This window comes from Stenella coeruleoalba (assembly GCF_951394435.1).
Source record: "Stenella coeruleoalba genome assembly, chromosome: 3".
In the NCBI taxonomy this organism is placed as follows: Eukaryota; Metazoa; Chordata; class Mammalia; order Artiodactyla; family Delphinidae; genus Stenella; species Stenella coeruleoalba.
The window spans coordinates 109,729,913-109,757,755 of record NC_137148.1 but is presented as its reverse complement, the minus strand read 5'-3'; the positions used below and the strand labels follow the sequence as shown (position 1 = coordinate 109,757,755).

The following is a 27,843-nucleotide window of genomic DNA, read 5'->3' as shown; positions in this document are numbered from 1 at the left end:
AATAAAAATATAGATGAATCAACAACCGGAAGGTAACTCAGTACCACAATACTGAAAAAGGAGGTAGGAAAGAAAATAAAAAAAACGGGGAGGGGGAAGGACTTGGCTGTGGAGAGTGGGGCCTATCAAGGGTGAGGTTTGGGTGGTGGGCAGGGCCAGTGCTCAGGACCTATGGGGCTGGAAAAGGCCCCGAGGGCTGTGGGGGTTGGGCTTAGGCTCAAGGAACAGGAGGGGGCCAGGAGTGCCCCCCATCCTGGTCTTAGAGGGCAGGGGACCTTACCTGGGAGCCTAGCAGGCTTCCTGGGCTCGAGTCGGTGGGGCAAACACCCTCCTCTCCTCTCCTGCTTCTCAGTCTGTGTTCTGGGAGGGCCCCTCCCACCTGCCTCTCCTGATCTCCCTGGCCTTCCTCCTATGCCACCAGGACCTATGCAGCCTGGAGGGGGCTTTGGATTGGAGGGGACTGGCCTGGGAGCTCAGCAGACTCCCCATGCCCAAGTGGGCGGGGCAGTCACCTTCTGCTCCTTTTATGCTCCTCCTGGAGGGCGCCTCCCACTTGCCTCTCCTGATCTCCATGGCCTCAGAGGTGCTGATGTTGTCTTGCCTCCACTTCTCCCCGCTTTGGTCCCCGTACGTCCTACTGGTTCACTTTGGGGTTCCTCCTGTCTCCTTGGGTGTCAGAGTCCTCCACCAGCGGCCAGCAGGCTCATTAGTTGTGGGGAGGTGCTAACTCTGTGTCTTTCCACACCGCCATCTTGACTCCTCTCCCCTGTAGTTTACTTTTAAACAACTTTTATCAAGCTATTAATAATACCCAGTGAATTCACCCACTGTAATTGTGCAATCGAATTGTACAGTTTAAGTTTTAGTAAATACATACAGTTGTGAAACCATCAGTTTTATCACCCCCACAAGTTCTTTTATGTCCATTTACAGTCTCACCCCCAGGCAACCATGGACCTGCTTTCTGTCTACAGTTTTGCCTTTCCTCAAAATTTCATATAAATCAGATCGGACACTATTTTGTCTTTATCTGATTTCTTTGACTTAGTGTAATATTTTTGAGGGCCATCCATGTTGTTGCATGTATCAGTAGTTCCTTTTTATTGTTGAGTTGTATTCCATGGTATGAATATACCACTTTTTATGATCTTTGATGAGAATTTGAATGATTGCAGTTTTTTGGCTATTAAGAATAATGCTGTTAGGAACATTCTTTTCTTTAAAATATGTATTTATTTTTTGGCTCTGTCGGGTCTTAGTTGCGGCACACAGGCTCTTTGTGGTGCATGGACTTCTCTCTAGTTGTGGCATGTGGGCTCCAGAGCACGTGGGCTCATTAGTTGTGGTGCACGGGCTCTCTGATTGTGGCACGTGGGCTCAGTAGTTGTGGTGCATTGGGCTTAGTTGCCCCACAGCATGAGGGATCTTAGTTCCCCAACCAGGGATCGAACCAGCATCCCCTGCATTGCAAGACTGATTCTTAACCACTGGACCACCAGGGAAGTCCCAGGAACATTCTTTTATAAGTCATTGTGCAGATACGTTTCAAAGTTTCTCTTCGATAGATACGTAGGAGTGAAATTGCTGGGTCTTATGGTTAATGTATGTTTATCTTTTGAAGAAACTGCAAAACCGTTTTCCACAGTGGAAATCTGTTTTCCACCGATTGTACTACTTTTTTCCCAGCAGTATGGTATGAGAGTTCCAGTTTCTTCACATCTTCACCAACATTTAGACTCTCGTTCTTTTTAATTATAGCTATTCTACAGGGTCTGTAGTGGTATCTCATTGTTTTAACTTGTATTTCCCTAATGATTAACAACATTGAACATCTGTTTGTGTACTTATTGGACATTTGTATGTCTTCTTGGTAAAATATCTCTTAAAATATCTTACCCATTTTAAAAATTGGTTGCCTGTGTTCTTATTATTGAGTCATGCTCTTTATATATTCTGGATTCATATCTGTGATCAGAAAATATTTTTCCCAGTCTGTGGCTTGTCTTTTCATTTTCTTAGTGGTGTTTTTTTTGAAGGGAAAAGTTTTGTATTTTGATTAAGTTCAGCTATCAAGTTTTCTTTTATCACATGCTTTTGGTGACATAGCTCAGAAATTTTTTCCAAATCCAAGACCACAAAGATTTTCTCTTATGTTTTTATCTAGAAGTTGTAAACATTTTAGGTCTTACATTTAAGTCTCTGGTCCATTTTGAGTTAATTTTTATATATGGTGTGAGGTGAGGGTCTGAGTTTTTTTCTTTTTTTCTACCCTCTGCCCCCTTTTTTTCCCTCGTTGCCTATGGATATCCAGTTGTTCCAGCACCATTTGTTGAGAAGACTGTTCTTTCCCTATTGAATTAACTAGGTGCTTTTGTCAAAATTCAACTGACCACAAATATGTGGGCTTATTTCTGGATTGTTTGTTCTATTCCATATTTGTTTGTTTGTTTATTTATTTATTTGGCTGTGCTGTGCTGCACATGGGATATTAGTTCCCTGACCAGGGATCAAACCCATGCCCCCTGCATTGGGAGCATGGAATCTTAACCACTGGACCACCAGGGAAGTCCCATAGAATTCTGTAATATATAATGCAGTTTACTGTGCATTATTCAAATGTAGTTTAGCTGTAACTGTTTGGACTGTAAATTACAAGTACATAATCCTTCTACCATTTGAAAAAGTTTTATTTAATTAATAAACTATTTTTAACGCAATTTTATGTTCACAGTAAAATTGAGCCAAGTACAGAGAGTTCCCATATATCCCTAGTCCCCAGAATGCACAACCTCCTCCACTGTCAACATCCTGCACCATAATGGTTACATTTGTTAAAATTGATGACCCTGTATTGACACATCATTATCATCCAGAGCCCATAGTTTACATTAGGGTTCACTCTAGGTTTTGTACATTCTGTGGGTTTGGACAAATATATAATGACATGTATCCACCATTGTAGTATCATACAAAATTGTTTCACTCTATATAGTATGTTGCCTTTTCAGATAGATAACTTTCACTTAGTAACATGCACTTAGGTTTCCTCCATGCCTTTTCGTGGTTTGTTAACTCATCTCTTTTTATCAGTGAATAATATTCCATTGTCCTTATGAACTGTTTATCTGTTAACCTGCCTACTGAAGGACATCTTGGTTGCTTCCAAGTTTTGGCACTTATGAATAAAGCTGCTATAAATATCCACATGTAGGTTTTTTGGTGGACCTTCTGCCATTTTAAATATATAATTTGGAAACGAGGAGACTGGGTAAAATCTCAGGTCATTTTTAGTTTTTAAAAACTAACATTTTAAAAGAAGTTCATATTGAACAAAATGATAGCATTAGATTTTGTTAAGTTTGGCATTTAAAAACTAGAAATTTGGACTCTTCATCTCTGAAAATAAGATGAGATTCTTTAATTTTAGGGGATTCCTGGTCCTCCTTTCTCAGCTCTAATATAGTAAATTAGTAACCTTTTCATTAAAAAGAATTTAATTTTTATTTTATATTGGAGTATAGTTGATTTACAATGTTGTGTTAGTTTCAGGTGTACAGCAAAGTGATTCAGTTATACATATACATATATCCATTCTGTTTCAAATTCTTTTCCCATATAGATTATTACAGCATATTGCATAGAGCTCCCTGTGCTATACAGTATGTCCTTGTTGATTATCTATTTTATATATATAGTATATGTATATGTTAATCCCAAACTCCTAATTTATCCCTCCTCACCATGTTTCCCCTTTGGTAACCATAAGTTTGTTTCTGAAGTCTGTGAGTCTGTTCCTGTTTTGTAAATAAGTTCATTTGTATAATTTTTTTTTAGATTCCACATAGAAGTGATATCATATGATATTTGTCTTTCTCTGACTTCACTTAGTATGATAATCTCTAGGTCCATCTATGTTGCTGCAAATGGCATTGTTTCATTCTTTTTTATGGCTGAGTAATATTCCATTGTATATATGTACCCCATCTTTTTTATCCATTCCTCTGTTGATGGAGATTTAGATTGCTTCCATGTCTTGACTATTGTAAATGGTGCTGCAGTTAACATTGGGGTGCATATATCTTTTCGAATGATGGTTTTCTCTGGATATATGCCCAGGAATGGGATCACTGGATTGTATGGTAGTTCTATTTTTAGGTTTTTTTTTTTTTTTGATGTGGACCCTTTTTAACGTCTTTATTGAATTTGTTACAATATTGCTTCTGTTTTATGTTTTGGTTTTTTGGCCATGAGGCATGTGGGATCCCAGCTTCCTGACCAGGGATTGAACCTGCACCCCCTGCATTGGAAGGTGAAGTCCTAGCCACTGGACTGCCAGGGAAGTTCCTATGTTTAGTTTTTTAAGGAATCTCCATACTGTTTTCCATAGTGCCTGTACCAATTTACATTACCACCAACAGTGTAGGAGGGTTCCCTTTTCTGCACACCCTCTCCAGCATCTACTGTTTGTAGACTTTCTGATGATAGCCATTCTGACCGGTGTGGGGTGATACTTCATTGTAGTTTTGATATGCAGTTCTCTAAAAACTAGCAATATTGAGCACCTTTTCATGTGCTATTTGGCCATCTGTATGTCTTTGGAGAACTGTCTATTTAGGTCTTCTGCCCATTTTTTGGTTGGGTTGTTTATTTTTTTGATACAGAACTGCATGAGCTGTTTGTATATTTTGGAGAGTAATCCCTTGTTGGTCGCTTCATTTGCGAATATTTTCTCCCATTCTGTAAGTTGTCTTTTCATTTTGTTTATGGTTTCCTTTGCTGTGCAAAAGTTTTTAAGTTTCATTAGGTCCCATTTGTTTATTTTTGTTTTTATTTTCATTGGGAGGTGGATCCAAAAAAATCTTGCTGCAATTTATTTCAGAGTGTTCTGCCTATGTTTTCCTCTAAGAGTTTTATAGTACTCAGCTTTACATTTAGGTCTTTAATCCATTTTGAGTTTATTTTTGTGTATGGTGTTGAAGAATGTTCTAATTTCATTCTTTTACATGTAGTTGTCCAGTTTTCCCAGCACCACTTTTTGAAGAGACTGTCTTTTCTCCATTGTATAGTCTTGCCTCCTTTGTCATAGATTAATTGATCATAGGTGCATGGGTTTATCTCTGGGCTTTCTATCCTGTTCCATTGATCTGTATTTCTGTTTCTGTGCCAGTACCATACTGTTTTGATGACTGTAGCTTTGTAGTATAGTCTGAAGTCAAGGAGCCCAATTCCTCCAGCTCATTTATTTTTCTCAGGATTGCTTTGTCTATTTGGGGTCTTTTGTGTTTCTATACAAATTAAAAAAATATTTTGTTCTAGTTCTGTGAAAAATGCCATTGGTAATTTGATAGGGATTGCAATGAATCTGTTGATTGCTTTGGGTAGTATAGTCATTTTGACAATATTGATTCTTCCAATTCAAGAACATGGTATATCTCTCCATCTGTTTGTGTCATCTTTGATTTCTTTCATCAATATCTATAGTTTTCTGAGTACAGGTCTGTTGGCTCCTTAGGTAGGTTTATTCCTAGGTATTTTATTCTTTTTGATGTGATGGTAAATGGGATTGTTTCCTTAATTTCTCTTTCTGATCTTTCATTGTTAGTGTGTAGAAATGCAAGATTTCCGCATATTAATTTTGTATCCTGCAACTTTACTGAATTCATTGATGAGCTCTAGTAGTTTTCTGGTAGCATCTTTAGGATTTTTTATGTATAGTATCATGTCATCTGCAAACAGTGACAGTTTTACTTCTTCTTTTCCAATTTGGATTCCTTTTATTTATTTTTCTTCTGTGATTGCCGTGGCTAAGACTTCCAAAACTGTGTTGAAAAAAGTGGTCAGAGTGGGCATCCTTGTCTTGTTCCTGATTTTAGAGGAAGTTCTTTTAGCTTTTCACTGTCGAGAATGATGTTAGCTGTGGGTTTGTTATACATGGCCTTTATTATGTTGAGGTAAGTTCTCTCTGTGCCGACTTCTGGAGAGTTTTTATCATAAATGGGTTTTGAATTTTGTCAAAAGCTTTCTCTGCATCTGTTGAGATGATCATATGTTTTTTTTTAACTGATAAAATTTTTTTTTTCACTTTTGAGTTTTTACAGTTTTCCTGTTTATTCGTGTAAGGTGGAAACTAGAACTGTTTAAAAGACATACACAGATCGAGTACATCAATAACCAGGGTTTTTTCTTTTTTGCTATACTATTTTCACACCTACAGGTGTGCTTGCTAGGCAATATAACCATCACAGAAGCAAACATGAGGCAGAATACTGGTGAGGAAAAAGCGAGAGAGAGCTACCAGATATACAGACAGGCTCGTTCTACATTCACTACTGTGTTTTCAAGTGCCAAGTATTAACTGCACATTTTTGTTCAGCTAGAAAGAAGAGGGATTTTTTCTTTTTTTCCCTTTTGGTTTGTTTGAAATCAGTGCATGAATGTTTCTCATTTCAGCAGATGGACAAACAGATGGACACTATGGCTATGGGAAATGTTCAGGGGAGGGAGGGGGATACTGTGAGACTGCTAGGCCTGGCTATTCCCAACTCTCCCCATCACAGTGTTCATGCAACTTCCCTGCATTATAGGGTCTTGTTGAAACGTGTCTGTGAGCTTGATGGGATGGATACACTTGGGAGAGCTGGTGACAGGTGCTAACAAGCATTATCAGGTCTGGCTGCAATATAAGGAGAAACCATGGATATTTAAAAATACGTTTTTGAGTCAGATCTTGGTGTGACTGAAGAGCAACCACCGTTCTGAGAACTGGAAGAAGACAGAGCTGAGATGCAGGAAGCTCTTTTCAACTCTCTGTAGCAAGGCTGGCTCACTGAAGTACTCACCAACATCCCTCACCCCCTCCAGGCCCCCTGTCCCGCTCATCTAGTACTAAACCGTGAACAAAAGGCAAAGAGAATGCACAAAGAAGAAAATGTAAGGAAGAAGAAGGACAAATTTAGAGAGAGAAGAGAAAACCAAAATCAATAGTCAAAAAGGACAGTGGGAAAGAATGTTTAGATTTCAAAATTTTAAAGCCCCGAGCTAGGAAGAACCCAAAGACTGAGTACTTACTCCTCAAGTGAAAGGCAGTCTCTGCAGAACATTATTCTTAGAGGTGTTACCCAGGAAACAGATAAGGCCAGTAGTAAGATACATGGCTTTTTTTTTCCTTCTTGAGCTCGTGGTTACAGGGAAAACAGATTCCACTACGGAAGCGCAAGCTGCCAGTCAGTAACATGCTGCTGTAGGAAAGGGGTTGGAGTCGCGTGTGGTCTATGAGCACTGGACCTTTGCATGGTGTCATAACCCAGTTATCTGCCACCAAGAATGTTAATTTCTGGCTTCAACTTTCCTCAGAGGAAGACACTGTGGCCATCCGCAGTCATGAACTTTTGAGTGGCAGCAGCCCCAATGGGTCAAGTGTCTACAAGCCCTGAACAGAACAGGCAGAATCACTGTGAATTACCATGAAACTTGAATGCCAAACTAGAGGTTTCTCACTCCAAGTCCCAGTGTCACAATATAATCTCTATAACTTTCTGTACAACTTTACAATGGAACTGTATTTCAGTGACTGTTTTGAATTGAATTAAACTTTCTAAAAAGTTACACATAATTCATGTCTATTTTGTTTTCTACCAGTAAGAGTGCTGCTAAATTACAAAACCCCATAATCACAGTATTGTTTTTTTAAAAAATTAAACACACAGTATTCCTGTCAATGTTAATCCAAATCAAAACTTCAGAATGCCGTGGCATTTATGTGACCAATCTGAGTTTTAGATACAAATACCAGCTGCTTATCCCATGGACCATTTTTGCTAGACTGAGGCTGTGAAAAACTGAAAGTTGACGTATGATTCTTTTTGTTTTTTAATTGCACAAAAGGATATACGTGGAGGGTACAGAGTGACACTGAAGAGATCACAGGGCATGACAGACATTAGTTCTCTCCCTCCCCAGCATCTCCTTCGTCTCCCTGGTTTTCCGACGTCCACAGAGTGAGATTGTCCCTAAGCAACTGCATGATCAGGATGCTGTCTTTGTAAGACTCTTCATTCAGTGTGTCCAATTCAGCAATCGCTTAATCAAATGCTGTTTTTGCCAGGCTGCAAGCCTTTTCAGGAGAGTGTAGAATCTCGTAGTAAAAGATGGAGAACTTAAGTGCCAGACTCAGTTGAATTGGGTGTGTAGGCTGCATTTCTTTCTTACTAATATCAAATGCTTCCTGGTAAGCCTGCTGGGAGTTTGACACAGTGGTTTGTTTATTGTCTCTAGATGCCACCTCAGAAAGATATCTAAAATAATCGCCTTTCCTTTTCAAGTAGAACACCTTACTTTCTGGTTGTGTAGCATTGGGAATAAGGTACTTGTCCAACAGCTCCAGAACATTGTTGCAGATGTCCTGCAGCTCTGCCTTGATCTTCTCACGGTATTCTTTGCACATCTGCTGCTTCTTCTCGTTCCTCTCTGTTTTCTGTTTGATGCTGGAGATGACACGCCAGGAAGAACGGTGGGCACCGACCATGTTCTTGTAAACAACAGACAGCAGTTTCCTCTCCTCATTTGAGAGCTCGTGCCCCTGCTCCATGACTGCCTTCACGGCCGCAGCCATGTCATCGTAGCGCTCTGCCTGCTCGGCGAGTTTGCCTTTCTGTACCAGCTCACTTTTATCCATGGTCATTCCTGTGGGAGGACTGCAGGGGACAAAGACACTAGCGGAGCTCCGGGCGTGGTGACCGCTTCCTTCCCAAGCCCATTACTCCAGCGGTGGCTGCAGCGGTGGCGGCGGCGGCGGCAGAATCGGTGGCTGCAGTGGCGACCTCGGCTCCGGAATCGGCGGCTGATCATATGGTTTTTATTCTTCAGTTTATTAATGTGTGTATCACACTGATTGATTTGTGGATGTTGAAGAATCCTTGCATCCCGGGGATAAATCCCACTTGATCGTGGCTTATGATCCTTTTAATGTATCGTTGGATTCAGTTTACTAGTATTTTGTCGAGGATTTTTGCATCTATGTTCATCAGTGATACTGGCCTATTTCTTTTTTTTGTGGTATCTTTGTTTGGTTTTGGTGTCAGGGTGATGGTGGCCTCATAGAATGAGTTTGGGAGTGTTCCTTCCTCTGCGATTTTTGGGAAGAGTTTCAGAAGGATAGGTGTTAACTTTTCTCTAAATGTATGGTAGAATTCACCTGTGAAGCCATCGGACTTTTGTTTGTTGGCAGTTTTAAAATCAGTTTTGATTTCAGTACTTGTGATTGGTCTGTTCATATTTTCTGTTTCTTTCTGGTTCAGTCTTGGAAGGTTATATGTTTATCCATTTCTTCTAGATTGACCATTTATTGACATATAGTTGCTTATAGTAGTCTCTTATAATCCTTTGTATTTCTGTGGTGTCCATTGTAACTTCTCTTTTTTCATTTCTAATTTTATTGATTTGAGCCCTCTCCCTTTTTTTCTTGTTGAGTCTGGCTACAGGTTTATCAATTTTGTTTATCTTTTCAGAGGAACCAGCTTTTAGTTTGATTGATCTTTTCTATTTTGTTTCTCTCTGTTTCATTTATTTCTGCTTTGATCTTTATGATTTTTTCCTTCTACTAACTTTGGGTTTTGTTTGTTCTTCTTTCTCTAGTTACTTAATATCCTTTTTAAATTAGTAATATTCATATATTTAATGCATTCATAGAAATTGCATTAGGTATTAATTTTGAGCTCAAATTTCTTTTTGGTCATTACATACTGGTAAAAAACATGGGCTATGGAGCCAACTGGAGTGTGTTCAGATCTTGCTTCTACCACTTATTATGTCATTGAGCAAGTAACTCAACCTTTGTTTCCTCAACTAAACTGTGGGAATATAAACATTGCCTAGCTCTTAGGATTGGGGTGAAAATTAAATAGGAATGCATGTAAAGTACATGACATAGCACCTAGCAAATGATCAGTAAGTGGTAGCTGTGGTGTCTTTTCTAAAATGCAGTATATGAGTTCATGATATTTTCAGCTCCTTGGAATGCAGTAAGTTATATTCTTAACGCAAGAGTTTGAAATATTTAGTGAGTTAGAAAAAAATTAAGACTTTTTAATTATTCCCATGTATAAAAATGGTTTCTGTTGTGATTAATTTATTTTCATAGAAAGTCCAAAAATGACGACAAGTTGTTGTTAACTGAATAGAGTGGTAGTAGTTGAGAAACGTTTTTCATTTATGCTGTCACTTTCTAGGCTATCTTCTCATACTATACTGTCTCCTGAGGAAATCTCATCCACCTCCATGGCTTCAGTGGCAAATGAATCTCATCCATCCTCCTGCTTGCTTGACACATCCATTTGGGTGTATCGTAGACTTAAAGCTCAGTACCCCCAAACTAAATTCACGATCTTCCCTTTCAAACTGTTATTTCTTCTAGTGTTGTTCACCATCTCAGTACATGGCGTAGCCATACATCCCTTTGGTCAAGCCAGAAATTGAAAGTCACCCTCAATTCTTCCTTTTCCCTGGTCCCCTTACGACTATTTTCCAGGTCCTCTTGATTCTAACTGTTAAATATCTCTGACATCCTACTGTTAAATATCTCTGAAATCCTTCTACCTTTCTCATCCCCTTCTATTTATTGTCAGCACCATCTCTCATCTGGCTAACTACTTCAGCCCTCTAACTTATTTCTTCACGTCTCCTCTTGCTTTCTTCCAATTCTTCGTATACAGTATAGCCAAAGTGACTATGATGTCACTCCTCTGAAAAATCATTCTATGGCTTCACTTTGTTTTTAGCATAAGCTCTAAAAGCCTTAAGATGTTCTTCATCGTCCTGCGTGATTAGGCCCCTGTTAATTTCTTTAGCTGTATCTGCATCCACTGTCCTTTTCCATCTCTGTTTCTTCCATTCTGGTCTCATTACATTTCTTCAAAATCTCCATTCTCTTTTTTGCCTCTGGCTGTCCACTCTGTTCCTATCTAACTCTTGCTTATATATCAGATCGTATCTTAAACCTTACCTCTTCTGGAAAGCCTTCCCTGACCTCTTCCCCTTTCCTCCTTCATCAGTTCTCCTGCCCAGATTATGTCCCTTACTCTCATCTAGAACTCCGTGTTTCTCATTTCCCAACACTCATCCTGCTTATAATTATTTGGCTAGTATGTCCTCCCCAAGATGACATAGCATAAGATTAAAGATTGTGTTTGTCTTGTTTGTCATTGTGTCCCCGGTGCCTAGCACAATGCCAGACACAGGTGTGTAGTATTTGTTGAGTGAATGAATTTGGCTATTTAGAAAATTTTAAGTTGTATCTGTAATCACTTATAATAATTGTATTGTCACCTTTTTTTGTTAATTCCCCCTATTCCTTACAACTGTTACTTAAAACATTTTATTTCGAAATAATGTACTTATTTTAGGAATAAGAAGAAAAAAACTACCATTTGCCAGGCGTCATGTTGGTCACTTGAAGTAAATTGTTTCATTTGGTTCTTACTATCAATGTAGAGTATTCATTCTTTTTTTTTTTAAAACATCTTTATTGGGGTATAATTGCTTTACAATGGTGTGTTAGTTTCTGCTTTATAACAAAATGAATCAGTTATACATATACGTATGTTCCCGTATCTCTTCCCTCTTGCGTCTCCCTCCCTCCCTAGAGTATTCATTCTTATCCCCATTTTGCCATTGAGGAGATAATCTCTGGGTATATACTTTCTAAGGTCAAGTCTCTGAAAAATGGCAGATGTGTGGATTCACGTTGAGGTCTTTCTATTCTAGAAACTGTGTTCTCTTGCTGTAATTATACTACCTTCTCCAATTTAACGTCCACATTAAGTAATTAATATACACATTTTAAGAAATTTCTTATGATTAGGTAAAGTATCAGATTTTGTATTTATTTCATTGACTCTAGTTCTTTAACAGTGCTATGCTCATGTGGCATACAGTACATCTTGTAATTGCTGATAATAAAGGTGAAATTTGTACAAGAATAAACTTTAAATCCAGGCTAGAAATTGCATCACGGTGTCAAAGGAATTAATTTTAAGAGCTATTGGTCTGTAGCATGACTCTGTGAAGTGATTGATTCTCTTCATCATTTTCAGGGACTATTTTTGCATATGGACAAACTGGAACAGGTAAAACTTTTACCATGGAAGGTGTTCGAGCTGTTCCTGAACTTAGAGGAATCATTCCAAATTCATTTGCTCACATATTTGGTCATATTGCAAAAGCAGAGGGTGATACAAGGTAAAAGAGAATTCTTAATATTTTCTAATATTGAGAAGTACAAGCATAAGAAAGACGTATAAATTTTATAAACACATTTAAAAAACTGTTCTAATATTTCACTGTTTTTTTTTAATGATGTTTTATTACAGATTTTTGGTTCGAGTGTCTTATTTGGAAATATATAATGAAGAAGTTCGTGACCTTTTGGGCAAGGATCAGACACAGAGGTTAGAGGTATGGATAATTGAAATTGGAGCATTTTCCAAAGCATTAGAATGTGTACTAAATTAAGCTCTTTTTTGAACAAAGTTACTTTAAATATTTTACTTATTTTTTGACCGTGTAATATAACATAGTACAAAAATAAAAGTATTTTAAACATTTATGCATTGGAAAGTCTTGTTCCTACCTCATTTCTCCCCACCCTAAGATAACCACTTTCAGTGTTCTTTATGTAAATACAAACAAATACAATTTTAATTTTACTCCAAAAGTAGGATACCGTATACATTGATATGCACCATTTTTTTTTTTTTTTTGGTACGCAGGCCTCTCCCGTTGCGGAGCACAGGCTCCGGACGCACAGGCTCAGCGGCCATGGTTCATGGGCCCAGCTGCTCCGCAGCATGTGGGATCTTCCCGGACCGGGGCACAAACCCACGTCCCCTGCATCGGCAGGCGGACTCTCAACCACTGCGCCACCAGGGAAGCCCCGCATCATTTTTTTAATTAAATTTTTTATTGAGATAAGTGTAAATTCATATGCAGTTGTAAGAAATAATACAGAGAGATTACCCTTCACACAGTTTTCCCCAGTGGTAACATTTTACAAAGCTATAATGCAATATCACAACCATGATATTGACCTTGATGCAATCCACAGATCTCATTCAAATGCCCCCAGTTTTTCTTGTAGTCATTTGTGTTGTATACTGTTTTATCATGTGGAGATTGGTATATCCACTACCACAGCAAGGTACTAAACATCTCAGATATGCCTTATGTTGCCCTTTTATAACCACATCCACCTCTCCTGTGACCACTCCCCTCTGTCCCCATCCCTAACCCCTGACAACCCCGATCTACTTTCCATTTCTACAGTTTTGTCATTTCAAAATGTTATGTAAATATAAACATACAATATGTAACCTTTTGGAATTGTCTTTTTTCACTTGGCATAACTCCCTAGAGATTCATCCAAGTTGTTGCATGTATCGATTGTTTATTATTACTGAGTAATATTGCATGGCGTATTTAACCATTCACCTGTTGAAGGACATCTGGGCTGTATACAGTTTTGGGCTATTATGAGTAAGGCCACTATGAATATTAACACACAGATTTTTTTGCAAATGTAAATTTTCATTCTCTGGTATGAATGCCCAAGAGTACTCCAGAATTTATTTTAAGTCAGGAGTTTTTAAAGTGTCAAAAATAGAGGTATTAAGACTAATCATGAATGTAGTCATGAATACTTGTGTTTTCAGTCTTTCTTTTACCTGAAGGAAAAACCACACTTTCTGATTGAGAAACTCTAGTTTGTATACTTCTGGGTAATAGATTAGCACTAAAGACTACTTTCATCCAGCATCTTAGAAAAGGGAACTGTGAGATTATATGCATAAATGTCAGATAATCACAAAATTTGTGAATTGGTACATTATGGTTTTAACTGACAAGTATAGCTGATTCACATTCATTATTTTTTAATTGAGATATAATTTACATAGCATAATATTCATCCTTTTAAAGTGTACAATTTAGTGATTCTTAGTATATTCAGAAAGTTATGCAACCATCACCACTATCTAATTCTAGAACATTTTCATTACTCCAGAAAGGAACTCCATGGCCATTAGGAGCCATTCACCATTCCCCCTCTCCCTCCTGGTAACCCATAATTTACTTTTTGTCTCTATGGACTTGCCTATTCTGGCCATTTCATTTAAATGGAATCATACAATTGTGGTCTTTTATGTCTGGCTTCTTTCACTTAGTATAATGTTTTCAAGATTCACCCATGTTGTAGCATGAATCAGTATTTCATGTTTTTGTTTTGTTTTAACAGCCTGTACACGTTTTTATATGAATACACGCATACCTCGTTTTATGGTGCTTCACTTTATTATGCTTTGCAGATACTGTATTTTTTACAAAATGAAGGTTTGTGGCAACCTGCATCAAACAGATCTGTTCAGCTCCATTTTTCCAGCAGCATTTACTTACTTCATGTCTCTGTGCCACATTTTGGTAATTCTTGCAATATTTTAAACTCTCCACCAGCAAAAAAGTTATGACTCACTGAAGGCTCAGGTGATGTTAGCATTTTTTAGCAATGAAGTATTTTGAAATTAAGGTACATACATTTTTTTAAACATAATGCTGTTGCACATTTAATAGACTACAGTATAGTGTAAACGTAACTTTTATATGCAATGAGTAACCAAAAAATTCATGGTACTAAGTTTATTACGGTGGTCTGGAACTGAACCTGCAATATCTTTGAACTATATATTTTTTCAGTTCTCTTGGTTATGTATCAGTGAATGTAATTGTTAGATAATGTGGTAAATGTATTTTTAGGAACTGCAAGACTGTTTCCCACAGTGGCTGTACCATTTTACATTCCTATCAGCAGTGTAAGAGGAGTCCAGTTTCTCTACATCCTCATCAACACTCGTTATTATCTGTCTTTTTTATAGCCATTTTAGAGGGTATAAAGTGGTATCTCATTTGTGGGCTTGATTTTCATTTCCCTGATGGCTAATGATGATGAATATCTTTTCACGCCATTTGTATATCTTCTTTGGATAAATTTCGGTTCGGATCCATTGCTCATTTTTAATTGGGTCTTTGTCTTTTTGTTATTGAGTTGTAATAATTCTTTATATATTCTAGATACAAGTTTGTTAACAGATACATGGATTTACAAAAATATTCTCCCATCTGTGGGATTGTCTTTTCACTATCTTGATGGTGTCCTTTGGAGCATAAAAATTTTAAATTTTCATCATGTCTGGTTTATCTATATTTAGTTTTGTTGCTTGTGCTTTTTGGTGTAGTATCTAGGAAATCATTGCTTCATCCAAGGTCATGAAGATTTATGCCTGTGTTTTCTTCTAAGAGTTTTATAGTTTTAGCTCTTATATTTATGTCTTTGATTCATTTTGAGTTAATTTTTTATGTACCATGTGAGGTAGAGGACCAACTTCACTTTTGCCTATGGAATATCCAGGTGTCTCAGCACCATTTATTGAAAAGACTATTTTCCCCTCATTGCACTTTGCTTTTTTCACTGAACAATGGATTGTGGCAATTTTTCCACATCAGTACAGAGAAAGCTTCCTCATTCCTTTTTTTTTTAAAGGTTCATAATATCCTTTGTATACACATAATTTTAATTTATTTAGCCAGCCCTCTGTTGATGAACACTTGGGTTGTTTAAGATCTTTTGCTGTTACACACAATTCTGTGCTAAATAGCCTTGTACATACAGCATTTCATACATGTGCAAGTATATCTGAGGATAAATTCCTGAAGCAGGGTTGCTGAGTCATGTGGTAAATGATTAGTAACTATTGCCAAATATATTAATATAGTGTATGAGACACTAGGTTTAGTGTATGAGACAAATGGTTACCCTTTAAAATATTAACATTGGAATTTTGATAGAAATTGCATTGTCAGTAAAATAATTAGAGAATAATGGTAAGAGTAGTCACCATTGTAGAATGGTGTAGAATACACTTAGAATAACAGCAGCTACTATTACTAAGCTTTTATAATGTGGCAGTAGGCATTCAGTACAGTAAATTGTGGTAGTAGCACATACTTTATTTCATTTAATCTTCTAGCAGTTCAGTTTTGTTATTGTAAAAAAATGAAACCTAGAGGGGTTTCCTGACTTGCTCATGTCGCAGGTAGGTGGATTAAGGATTAAAGGGTGATTTCTGAGGTTTTACCATCTTAGCTTGAATTCTGGCTCTGAGTTCTTAAGCAAGTTACTTACCCTCTATGAGCCTTAGCTTTGCCACATGAAAATGGAAATCATAAAAGTATCTACTTTATAGGATTATTGCCAACATTAACAAATTAATACAAAGTTTTAAAATCGTTGATTGACACGTAATGAAGTATTCAATACATTTTAGCTTTTTTTTCTTTTTAAGTTTACTATATAAGCTGAGCTTTTGGAGCAGTATATTACAGGCTTAGGTATTATGTGTGTTTGTTGGACCTTAATGAAGACTTAATCTATAATGATAATGTGTAGACAGCAAATATAGAGATGTTTCATTTTTGCTAGTTGTCATCTTTGGTTTTGATGGATACTTTAATTCTGTGCTTTTTACCTTTTAAAAGTTTATTATTTTATTGCATAGATTATTAGAATAAAAATCATTTGGACAGATTTTCCATTTTTGTAACAGTAATTATAGATCAGATTTATTCTCAGGAACAGTCTTGTCAATGGTTCTCAACCACATTAGACCCAATGCCCCTTTTTTATAACATATATCTTGTAATGCCCCTTTGACTATCCTGAAATAAATTTCATAGATGATGAAATCTATCTACACGCATAATTTAAAAATTATCAATATACTGCCCTATTATAATATAAAAGAGAATAAATTAATTAAAAAATAAAGTACTTGTATTTCAATATATAAATGCTTAGATGTGATCATACTCAATGACATAATGAAGTAGTCAGAAGCATATATAATCATTATGATTGTAGCAGCTACAAATGCAGACTATTATAAGTATGTTGTATTGGTGATCTAAACATCTTGATTGGTGTTACTGTCAATGACATGGTCTTTTAAAATAGTAACTAGCTCTTGGTAGAGTTCTGAGGAAAATAAAGTAGTTCTTTCCTCAGTTTTCCTGCATTCCTATATTATTATTATTACCATGGGAAAGCACTTAGTCTTCATATGTACAATAGAGTTAGGGTTTAGATTCAGGTAATTATAAATTGTTTTTTCACCCATGTTAATATCTGGTAGGACATTCAGAGTTGCATGGGACAGTTCATTGACTGTGACCCATTTCATTTCAAGGTGTTTAGTATCCCAGGCCCCTGCCTATGAATACTAATAGCGTCCTCAAGTGAACCAGAATGTCCCCCACAAACTTCTAAAACATTCTGGGCAGGGGAGTAACTGCTGCCATTGAGATTCATTGTTTTGGCGTTATAAACTGTTTGTTACACAAATTAAATTTCTGTGTTTTTGATAAAAATTCTTTGCTACCATTACCATCCAATTTTTTTTAACTTTCATAAACAAATAACAATAATAGACAGTAATACATACCACTCACTCACATTCACGTGCCTCATTTCTAGGTGAACTTGCTGGCGCTGACCCAGACTCATGACTGAATTTAAGCTATTAGTTTTTAGGAGTGTCTAGACCACATTTAAGTTACCAGGACTCTCTAACAAAGGTAAAGACCAAGGCCCTCTAATGAGAGTCAATATCAGGGGTATCTCTGAGAACGATTAATCCTTTAATTTCCTTTTTTTCCTCCTGGTGGGATCTCCTCCCAAACCAGGGCCAGGATCCCCTAATGAGGGTCAAAACCAGAGAGAAAACAGGATTCAAACTCATGTACTAAGACACCCGAGATAAAAGTCAAACTAATTCCAGAAGGCTCACTTTGATACAATATCATAAAAGCCTATGCATAAGGAATTTTATCCCATTTTCTTTCCCTTTTAAAAAACAGTTCTAGTTGAATGTAGGTATTATAGTCTAAAGACCACTGAGGGGCCATTGTTCATCAGAGCCTAAGGAATATTGGGGCCATGTGGTGTTACAGTAAAATATCATTCTCTTTCTTTTCATGGGAGCATAGCTGCAGTTCTTCCAGTTTTGCAAAATCCACCCTAGGGGACTACAAGATAGAACAGAGCTCTCATTACCCATTATTCTTTCACACGGCTGCTATTACCAGAAACAGACAGACTGGCAGATCAGTATCCAGAGTCTTCTCAGGGTCACAGTTTCCTAGAATGAGAATGGAAAGTTTCCTACCTACCATTCCAGACAGGGGTGCAGATGAGCCTTGGTCTAACAGGGAGTTTCTCAATTACTGCTCAGGCAGTGCTGGATGGCCAAGGGACTCCTTGATCCAGAAGGGAAAGTCCAATTAAAGTGATACTCTGCTCAAAACAAGATGACCATGTCATACACCTTCCCCCACAAAAAAGTAAAATTCCAATCAAGGCAACCCAGTAGGGAAGAATGCCCTGGTGTTGTCACACACGAGGTTACACCACTTACCAGAGACGTCTTACACAAGGACCAGAGCCTTGTTTCCTTTACCAGTGAATCGAAAACACCATGGGCCAGCGCTGCCTAGTTAGTGGCAAGCACTTGGGGCTGTCCCTGAGACAAAAGTACTCAGGCACCTGCTGGACAAAATCTGAGTGCCAGTGTTAGCCGAGGGCTGATGTACCATGAGTGAGATGCCACTCAGGATGACTGTCCCTTCATGGTCACCAAAATTGTTACTGAACCAAACTTGGGCCTGCTTGCGTGCCACACAGCAAGGCAAATTTACTGACCCTGGGTTGTGTTGAAGGAAAGTACACTGTTTTATTGCAGGGCACCAAGCAAGCTCATGTTCAGAAGGCTCAAACTCCCTAATGGCTTTTTTTCAGGGATGGGTTTTTAAGGGCAACGTTTGCGGTGAGTGTTGCAGGGTGCATGACTTCTGATTGGTTGGTGGTGAGGTAACGGTGATATTTTGGGAATCTTAATCATCAACCTCCTGGTTTAGTCCAGTCTGAGGTCTAGTGCTTGTGGTCTGCCTGTAGTCATCATCCTCAACCTGGATGGGGGTCTTGGTTTCTACAGAACAACTCCAAGATACACATGAGATTGTTTTATATATTCCTTGAGGAGGAACTAGGACTCTGTTTTATACCTGAACTATTGTTTCAGCTATAAAAAGCAGTTTTTTGACTGGTTTTCTTTTGTTTCTGCATTCCTTCACTTCCTTTGTAACTGCTTGACTCTGCTCTTTGGAATTCAGGAAAAGCCTGGGAGACTAAATCCTTTTTCTACAAACAAGAAATGGGGGATGTGGAGGGGCTTTTTTTTACTTGGGAGGGTCCCGCAAGGTCCTGCCTTTTTTTATTTTATTTTTATTGGAGTATAGTCGATTTACAATGTTGTGTTAGTTTCAGGTGTACAGCAAAGTGATTAAATTATACATATGCATATAATTCTAATCTTTTTCAAATCCTTTTCCCATTTAGCTTATTACAGAGTATTGAGTAGAGTTCCCTGTGCTATACAGTAGGTCCTGGTTGGTTATCTATTTTAAATATATTAGTGTATATATGTCAATCCCAAACTCCCAATTTATTCTTCCCCCCAACCTTTACCCTTTGGTAGCCATAAATTTGATTTCTAAGTCTGTGAGACTGTTTCTATTTTGTAAATAAGTTCATTTGTATCATATTTTACAGATTCTGCCTAGAAGTGATATATGATATTTGCCTTTCTCTGACTGACTTCACTTAGTATGATAATCTCTAGGTTCATCCGTGTTGCTGCTAATGGCATTATTTCATTCTTTTTAATGGCTGAATAATATTCCATTGTATAAATGTACCACCTCTTTTTTTTATTAATTTATTTATTTTTGGCTGTGTTGAGTCTTCGTTTCTGTGCGAGGGCTTTCTCTAGTTGCGGCAAGCGGGGGCCACTCTTCATCGCGGTGCGCGGGCCTCTCACTATCATGGCCTCTCTTGTTGCGGAGCACAGGCTCCAGATACACAGGCTCAGTAGTTGTGGCTCACGGGCCTAGTTGCTCTGCGGCATGTGGGATCTTCCCAGACCAGGGCTCAAACCCGTGTCCCCTGCATTGGCAGGCAGATTCTCAACCACTGCGCCACCAGGGAAGCCCCAACCACATCTTCTTTATCCATTCTTCTGTCGATGGACATTTAGGTTGCTTCCATGTCCTGGCTATTGTAAATAGTGCTCCAATGAACATTGGGGTGCGTATATCTTTTCAAATTATGGTTTTCTCTGGATATATACCCAGGAGTGGGATTGGTGGATCATATGGTAGTTATGTTTTAGTTTTTTAAGGAAGCTTCATACTGTTCTCCATAGTGGCTGTACCAATTTACATTCCCACCAACAGTGTAGGAGAGTTCCCTTTTCTCCACACCCTCTCCAGCATTAATTGGTTGTAGAATTTTTGATGATGGCCATTCTGACTGGTGTGAGGTGATACTGTGTAGTTTTGATTTGCATTTCTCTAATAATTAGTGTTTTGTTTATCTAATACTTGGTGCTTTTTAGCCATCCTGTATGTCTTCTTTGGAGAAATGTCTATTTAGATCTTCTACCCATTTTTTGATTGGGTTGTTTGTTTTTTGATATAGACCTGCATGAGCTGTTTGTATATTTTGGAGAGTGATCCCTTGCCGGTCGCTTTGTTTGCAAATATTTTCTCCCGTTTTGTAAGTTGTCTTTTCATTTTGTTTATGGTTTCCTTTGCTGTGCAAAAGCTTTTAAGTTTTAATTTGGTCCCATTTGTTTATTTTTCTTTTCATTACTCTAGAAGGTAGATTGAAAAAGATCTTTCTGCAATTTATGTCAGAGTGTTCTGCTTATGTTTTCCTCTAAGAGTTTTATTGTATTCGGCCTTACATTTAGGCTTTTAATCCACTTGAGTTTATTTTTGTGTATGGTGTTAGGGAGTGTTCTAATTTCATTCATTTACATGTAGCTGTCCAGTTTTCCCAGCACCACTTATTGAAGAGACTGTCTTTTCTCCATTGTATATTCTTGCTTCCTTTGTCATAGATTAGGTGACCATAGGTGCATGGGTTTGGTCTCTTTGTATTTTCTTTTTCTTCCTGGTTCAGTTTTGGAAGGTTGTACCTTTCTAAGAATTTGTGTATTTCTTCCAGATTGTCCAATTTATTGGCGTATAGTTGCTTGTAGTAGTCTTTTATGGTCCTCTGTATTTCTTTGTATTTCTTTGGTGTCCATTGTAACTTCTCCTTTTTCATTTCAATTTTATTGATTTGAGACCTCTCCTTTTTTTTCTTGATGAGTCTGGCTAAAGGTTTATCAATTTTGTTTATCTTTTCAAAGAACCAGCTTTTAATTTGATTGATCTTTTCTATTGTTTTATCTCTATTTCATTTATTTCTGCTCTGATCTTTATGATTTCTTTCCTTCTATTTGGTTTTGTTTGTTCTTTCTCTAATTGCTTTAGGTGTAAGGTTAGGTTTATTTGAGATTTTTCTTGTTTCCTGAGGTAAGATTATATTGCTATAAACTTCCCTCTGAGAACTGCTTTCGCTGCATCCCATAGGTTTTGGATAGTTGTGCTTTCATTTTCATTTGTCTCTAGGTATTTTTAAATTTTCTCTTTGATTTCTTCAGTTATCCATTGGTTGTTTAGTAGCATATTGTTTAGCCTCTACGTGTTTGTGTTCTTTATAGTTTTTTTTCCTTATAATTGATTTCTAATCTCAGAGCATTGTGGTTGGAAAAGATGCTTGATATGACTTTTTAAAATAAATTTATTTATTTATTTTTGGCTGTGTTGGTCTTTGTTGCTGTGTGCGGCCTTTCTCTAGTTGTGGCGAGCGGGGACTACTCTTCGTTGTGGTCAGCGGGCTTCTCACTGCGGTGGCTTCTCTTGTTGCGGAGCACAGGTTCTAGGCACATGGGCTTCAGTAGTTGCGGCACGTGGGCACAGTAGTTATGGCTCTTGGGGTCTAGAGCTCAGGATCAGTTGTGGCGCATGGACTTAGTTGCTCCGCGGCATGTGGGATCTTTGTGGACCAGGGCTCAAACCTGTGTCCCCTGCATTGGCAGGCGGATTCTTAACCACCACACCACCAGGGAAGTCCTCATATGATTTTAATTTTCTTAAACTTACCAAGTCTTTGTGGCCCAGCAGGTGGTCAATCCTGGAGGATGTTCCATGTGCACTTGAGAAGAATGGGTATTCTGCTGCTTTTGAATGGAATGCTCTATAAATATAAATTAAGTCCATCTGTTCTAATGTGTCATTTAAGGCCTGTTTTTCCTTATTGATTTTCTGTCTGGATGATCTGTCCATTGTTGAAAGTGGAGTGTTCACGTCCCTCACAATTACTGTTACTGTCAGTTTCTCCTTTTGTGGGTCTTAACATTTGCCTTATATATTGAAGTGCTCCTGTGTTGGGTGCATATATTTAGAATTGTTATCTTTTTCTTGGATTGATTCCTTGATCATTATGTAGTGTCCTTCTTTGTCTCTTGTAACAGTCTTTATTTTAAAATCTGTTTTGTCTGAAACGAGTATTGCTACTCCAGCTTTCTTTTGATTTTCATTTGCATGGAAGACGTTTTTCCATCCCCTCACTTTCAGTCTGTATGTGTCCCTAGATCTCAAGCGGGTCCCTTGTAGACAGCGTCTATACAGGTCTTGTTTTTGTATCCATTCAGCAGTCTGTGTCTTTTGGTTGGAGCATTTAATCCATTTACATTTAAGGTAATTATTGATAAGTATGTTCTTATTGCCATTTTGTTAATTGTTTTGGATTTGTTTTTGTAGGTCTTATTTCTCCCCTTCCTCTTTTGTTCTCTTCCTTTGTGATTTGATGACTAACTTTAGAGTTGTGTTTGAATTCTTTTTGCTTTTTTGTGTGTGTATCTATTGCAGATTTTTGATTTGCCGTTACCATGAAGTTTTGATATAGTATTCTATATGTAAACAAGATTGATTTAAGTTGCTGGTCTTTTAATTTCAAATGCATTTCCAGAATCCTGCATTTGTACTCTCCTCTTGATTGCTGGTTTTGATATTGTATTTGTGTGTGGATGATTTCCTACCTTTAACATATATTTGCCTTTACTGGTGAGCTTTTCTATTCATAATTTTATTGTGTCTATTTACGTCCTTTTTTTTCTGCCTAGAGAAGTTCCTTTAGCATTTGTTGCAAAGCTGGTTTGGTGGTGCTGAATTCTCTTAGGTTTTGCTTGTCTGGCAAGCTTTAGATTTCTCCATCAAATCTAAATGAGAGCCTTGCTGGATAGAGTATTCTTGGTTGTAGGTTCTTCCCTTTCATCACTTTATTTTTGTTTGTTTGTTTGTTTGTTTTAACATCTTTATTGGAGTATAATTGCTTTACAGTGGTGTGTTAGTTTCTGCTTTGAATCAGCTATGCATATACATATATCCCCATATCCCCTCCCTCTTGTGTCTCCCTTCCACCCTCTCTATCCCACCCCTCTAGGTGGTCACAAAGCACTGATTTCACTTTAAATATATCATGCCACTCCCTTCTGGCCTGCAGAGTCTCTGCTGAAAAATCAGCTGATAACCTTATGTGGATTCCCTTTTAAGTTATTTGTTGCTTTTCCTTTGTTGCTTTTAATATTTTTCTCTTTGTCTTTAATTTTTGTCAATTTGATTACTACATGTTTTGGTATGTTCCTCCTTGGGTTTACCTGGCCTGGGACCCTCTGCACTTCCTGGACTTGGGTGACTGTTTCCTTTACCATGTTGGGGAAGTTTTCAGCTATTATCTCTTCAAATATTTTCTTAGGTCCTTTCTCTCACGCTTCTACTTCTGAGATCTCTATAATGTGAATGTCAGTGTGTTTAACGTCGTCCCAGAGGTGTGTGAGACTGTTCTCATTTTTCATTCTTTTTTAAACATTCTGTTCCACGGCAGTGATTTCCAGCATTCTGTCTTCCAGCTTACGTATCCATTTTTCTGCCTCATTTACTCTGCTATTGATTCCGTCTTGCGTATTTTTCATTTCAGTTATTGTGTTGTTCATCTCTGTTTGTTTGTTCTTTAGATCTTCTAGCTCTTTGTTAAACATTTCCTGTATCTTCTCAGTCTGTGCCTCCATTCTTTTTCTGAGATCTTGGATCATCTTTACTATCATTACTCTGAATTCTTTTTCGTGTAGATTGCCTATCTCCATTTCACTTAGTTGTTCTTCTGGGGTTTTATCTTCTTCCTTCGTCTGGGACGTAGTCATCAGCCATCTCATTTTGTCTACCTTTCTGTGATCGTGGTTTCCATTCCACCAGCTGCAAGGCTGTAGTTCTTGTTGCTTCTGCTGTCTGCCCCCTGGTGGATGAGACTGGTCTAAGAGGCTTGTGCAGGCTTCCTGGTGGGGGGAACTGGTTCCTGCCCACTGGTGAGTTGAGCTGGGTATTGTCCCTCAGGTGGGCAGGGCTGTGTCAAGGGGGCTGTTTAGCAGGCAGCTGTGGGCTCAGGAAAACTTTAGGCAGGCTGTCTTCTGATGGGTGGGGCTGTGTTACCGCCCTGTTGGTTGTTTGGCCTGAGGAATCCCACCACTGGAGCCTACAGGCTGTTGGGTGACGCCAGGTCTTGGTGAAAAAATGGCAGCCTCCAGGAGGACTCATGCCAGTGAGTACTCCCTAGAACTACTGCCGCCAGTGTCTTTGTCCCCACAGTGATTCATAGCCAACTCCTGCCTCCCCAGGAGACTCTCCAAGACCAGCAGGTAGGTCTGGCCCAGGCTCCTATGAGGTCACTGCTTTTTCCCCTTGGCACTGGTGCACATGAGACCTTGTGTGTGCCCTCCAAGAGTAGAGTTCCTCTTTCCCCCAGTCCTGTGGAATTCCTGCAATCAAACCCCACTGGCCTTCAAAGCCAGATGCTCTGGGGGCTTCTCCTCTCGATGCCAGACCCCCAGGATAGGAAGCCTGAAGTGAGGCTCAGAACTTTCACCCCTGTGGGAGAACATCTGCGATATAATTATTTTCCAGTTTGTGGGTCACCTACCCAGCAGATACGGGATTTGATTTTATTGCGATTGAGCCCCTTCTAATGTCTTCTTGTGGCTTCTCCTTTGTCTTTGGATGTAGGATATCTTTTTTGGTAGGTTGTAGTGTTTTTTTTTTCGATGGTTCCTTACCAGTTAGTTGTGATTTTGGTGTTTTCTTGATACAGGGTGAGCTCATGTCCTTCTATCTGCCATCTTGTCTCAGGGTCCTGCTTTATTTCAGAATCATATTCAGTTTCTTCATGTCTAATTAGTTTATCTATAATTAATAATTGAATATGGAATTAATATCTTGTGATTGGAATGACCGTAGACTTTGCAGACTGATGCCGGTTTGAAGAATGTTTGTTTTCAGTCTGCAATGAGATGAGAATAGTAAATGAAAGTACATGCTTAAAAACTTTTATAGTAATTTGACATTGTCATGGTATCCAAGTGTATGATTTTTGTATTTTTCAGAGATATCACTTTCCACATTAGAAATATATGTATAATTCTTTACCATAGATTTTTCTGAGAAGCGTTGATATAAACCAGTAATATTCAGACATTTTAAAAGATCTAAAGCCATTAAACAGTTGAATCAAACCAAACCTTATGTGGAAGCCCAATCTATAAAATACATGAAAGTAAAGCTCTCTTTAGAACTTGTGTCTAGGTCTGAGAGCCCCCAAACTCACACAATGGCCCCCTCATTGCCACCATGGACCCTCTAGTGCTTGTCAGAGCACAGTTTGAAACCCACTGGTTTATAGAGACCAACAGATTTCTTTACTACTAGTAAAATTAGGGCTTAATGTATATCTCATGACAGAAAAAAGGTAATTTTTCCTAATGTATAAATATATCATAAAAGAGACTAAAGAGGGCTTCCCTGGTGGCGCAGTGGTTGAGAGTCTGCCTGCTGATGCAGGGGACACGGGTTTGTGCCCTGGTCTAGGAAGATCCCACATGCCGTGGAGCGGCTGGGCCCATGAGCCATGGCCGCTGAGCCTGCGTGTCCGGAGCCTGTGCTCCGCAACGGGAGAGGCCACAACAGTGAGAGGCCCACGTACTGCAAAAAAAAAAAAAAAAAAAAAAAAAGACTAAAGAAACCTAAAACCTCTAACTAGATTTAAGATCAACAGCTAGAATTTAGAGTATTTGCCTTTGTGACTTTTGTTTCTGATATAAACTTTTGTTTATCATCTTTGTGCAGTCTTACGACCTTTGGAATGGCTCGCGCCACTGGCAGCCACAGGCCTCTGCCTCAGTTTCACTTTATTCTGTTGATTTGTTGGATGTGACTTCTAGGGCCTTGAAAAGTGAATTTTGTATTTCTATTTGTATTTTACAGATAGTATTAAAATACTGTCTGTATTTTAAATAAATATATCCCAAATACAGCCTTCAAGTTGGGTAAAAGTTCTCATAAAGTTACTCATGGAAAGGTAATATTTTTACATGGATACCATAGATCTGATTATTTCATTCAGCTGTGTGAAATACTCCAGTGGCTTCAAATTGCTGTTAAGATAAAGACCAATAATTAGAGGAGTGCAAATCAAAATTACAATGAGGTACCACCTCACACTGGTCAGAATGGCCATCATCAAAAGGTCTACAAATAACAAATTCTGGAGAGGCTGTGGAGAAAAGGGAACCCTCTTATACTGTTGGTGGAACTGTAAATTGGTGCAGCCACTGTGGAAAACAGTATGGAGATTCCTCAGAAAACTTAAAATAGAGTTACTATATGATCTAGCAATCCCATTTCTGGGTATATATCCAAACAAAACTACAATTTGAAAAGATACATGCACCCCAGTGTTCATAGCAGCACTACTTACAATAGCCAAGACACAGAAGCATCTTTATTGGAGTGTAATTGCTTTACAATGGTGTGTTAGTTTCTGCTTTATAACAAAGTGAATCAGCTCTACATATACATATATCCCCATAACTCCTCCCTCTTGCGTCTCCCTCCCACCCTCCCTATCCCACCCCTCTAGGTGGTCACAAAGCACTGCATGTCACTTTAAGGCACACTTTATCATTTACTTTAGAATTCTGTGTCTCCCAGAATAGTTCTGTTTATCTCATCTACCTCATTGACTGCTGTGAGGACAAATATGAAATACACGATTTTTAAAAACCTCATTTCAGTCAGGGGAGATTGAATTTTTTTTTTTTTTTTTTTATAGGTATACCTGGATTTAATTCTCACTTCTACCGCTTGGTAGCTGGATAGCCTTAGGCAAGTTTCATACCTCCCTGAAATTCACTTAATTCAGCCTGTAAAATGGCATAATAACTTATTATAGCATCCTTTTAGGAATTTTAAATCAGTTCTTGAAATAAAAGTACACAATATATAGACAAGTATGGATTCCTCAATAGGTGTTTGACCTTTCATTTCTCCAGTATCCCACCCGCATCAAATAAAGAAAAATACTTTTTAAAATTTACGAATATTTCATTGTTGTAAAGTTAAAGCCATAAAAATAATCAAATGGCCTACTATCATACCGTTAGAAGAAAAAAAAAAGGTGTTCATGAGAGTTCCATATTAGAATCCAAGTTTTCCTTAGGCACCTGTTTATGTATGCTATTCTGCTCTTTACAATAAATAATTACATTTAAAAGACTTAATTCCTCACTTTTAAGACCTTATTAGTTTACAAATTACATATTGACCTATGCTAAATTTTATACCGACCCATGCTAATGAATTCAGTACAGAAAACAAAAAACACTGCACTCAAGCAAACTATATATATATATATATATATATATATATATATATATAACTTATATGAGAATTGCTACTCCAGCTTTCTTTTGG

General features: G+C 38.1%; 2 protein-coding genes across 3 annotated transcripts in view; one reads left to right on the top strand and one right to left on the bottom strand.

The window, feature by feature from the left end:
* The window catches only part of KIF3A (kinesin family member 3A), an 85,431-nt gene that overhangs the window by 16,878 nt on the left and 40,710 nt on the right, over positions 1–27,843 (top strand). For both annotated transcript variants that reach the window (XM_079917438.1, XM_079917437.1), the window contains exons 3-4: positions 12,090–12,234; positions 12,366–12,450. In XM_079917438.1, coding sequence (XP_079773564.1) covers positions 12,090–12,234; positions 12,366–12,450 — 230 coding nt within the window. The remainder of the gene's footprint in view (positions 1–12,089; positions 12,235–12,365; positions 12,451–27,843) is intronic.
* LOC307184501 (14-3-3 protein beta/alpha-like) lies at positions 7,503–8,853 on the bottom strand. The gene has a single exon (XM_079918030.1). The coding sequence runs from the start codon at positions 8,678–8,680 to the stop codon at positions 8,081–8,083; it is 600 nt and encodes a 199-aa protein (XP_079774156.1). The 5' UTR covers positions 8,681–8,853; the 3' UTR covers positions 7,503–8,080.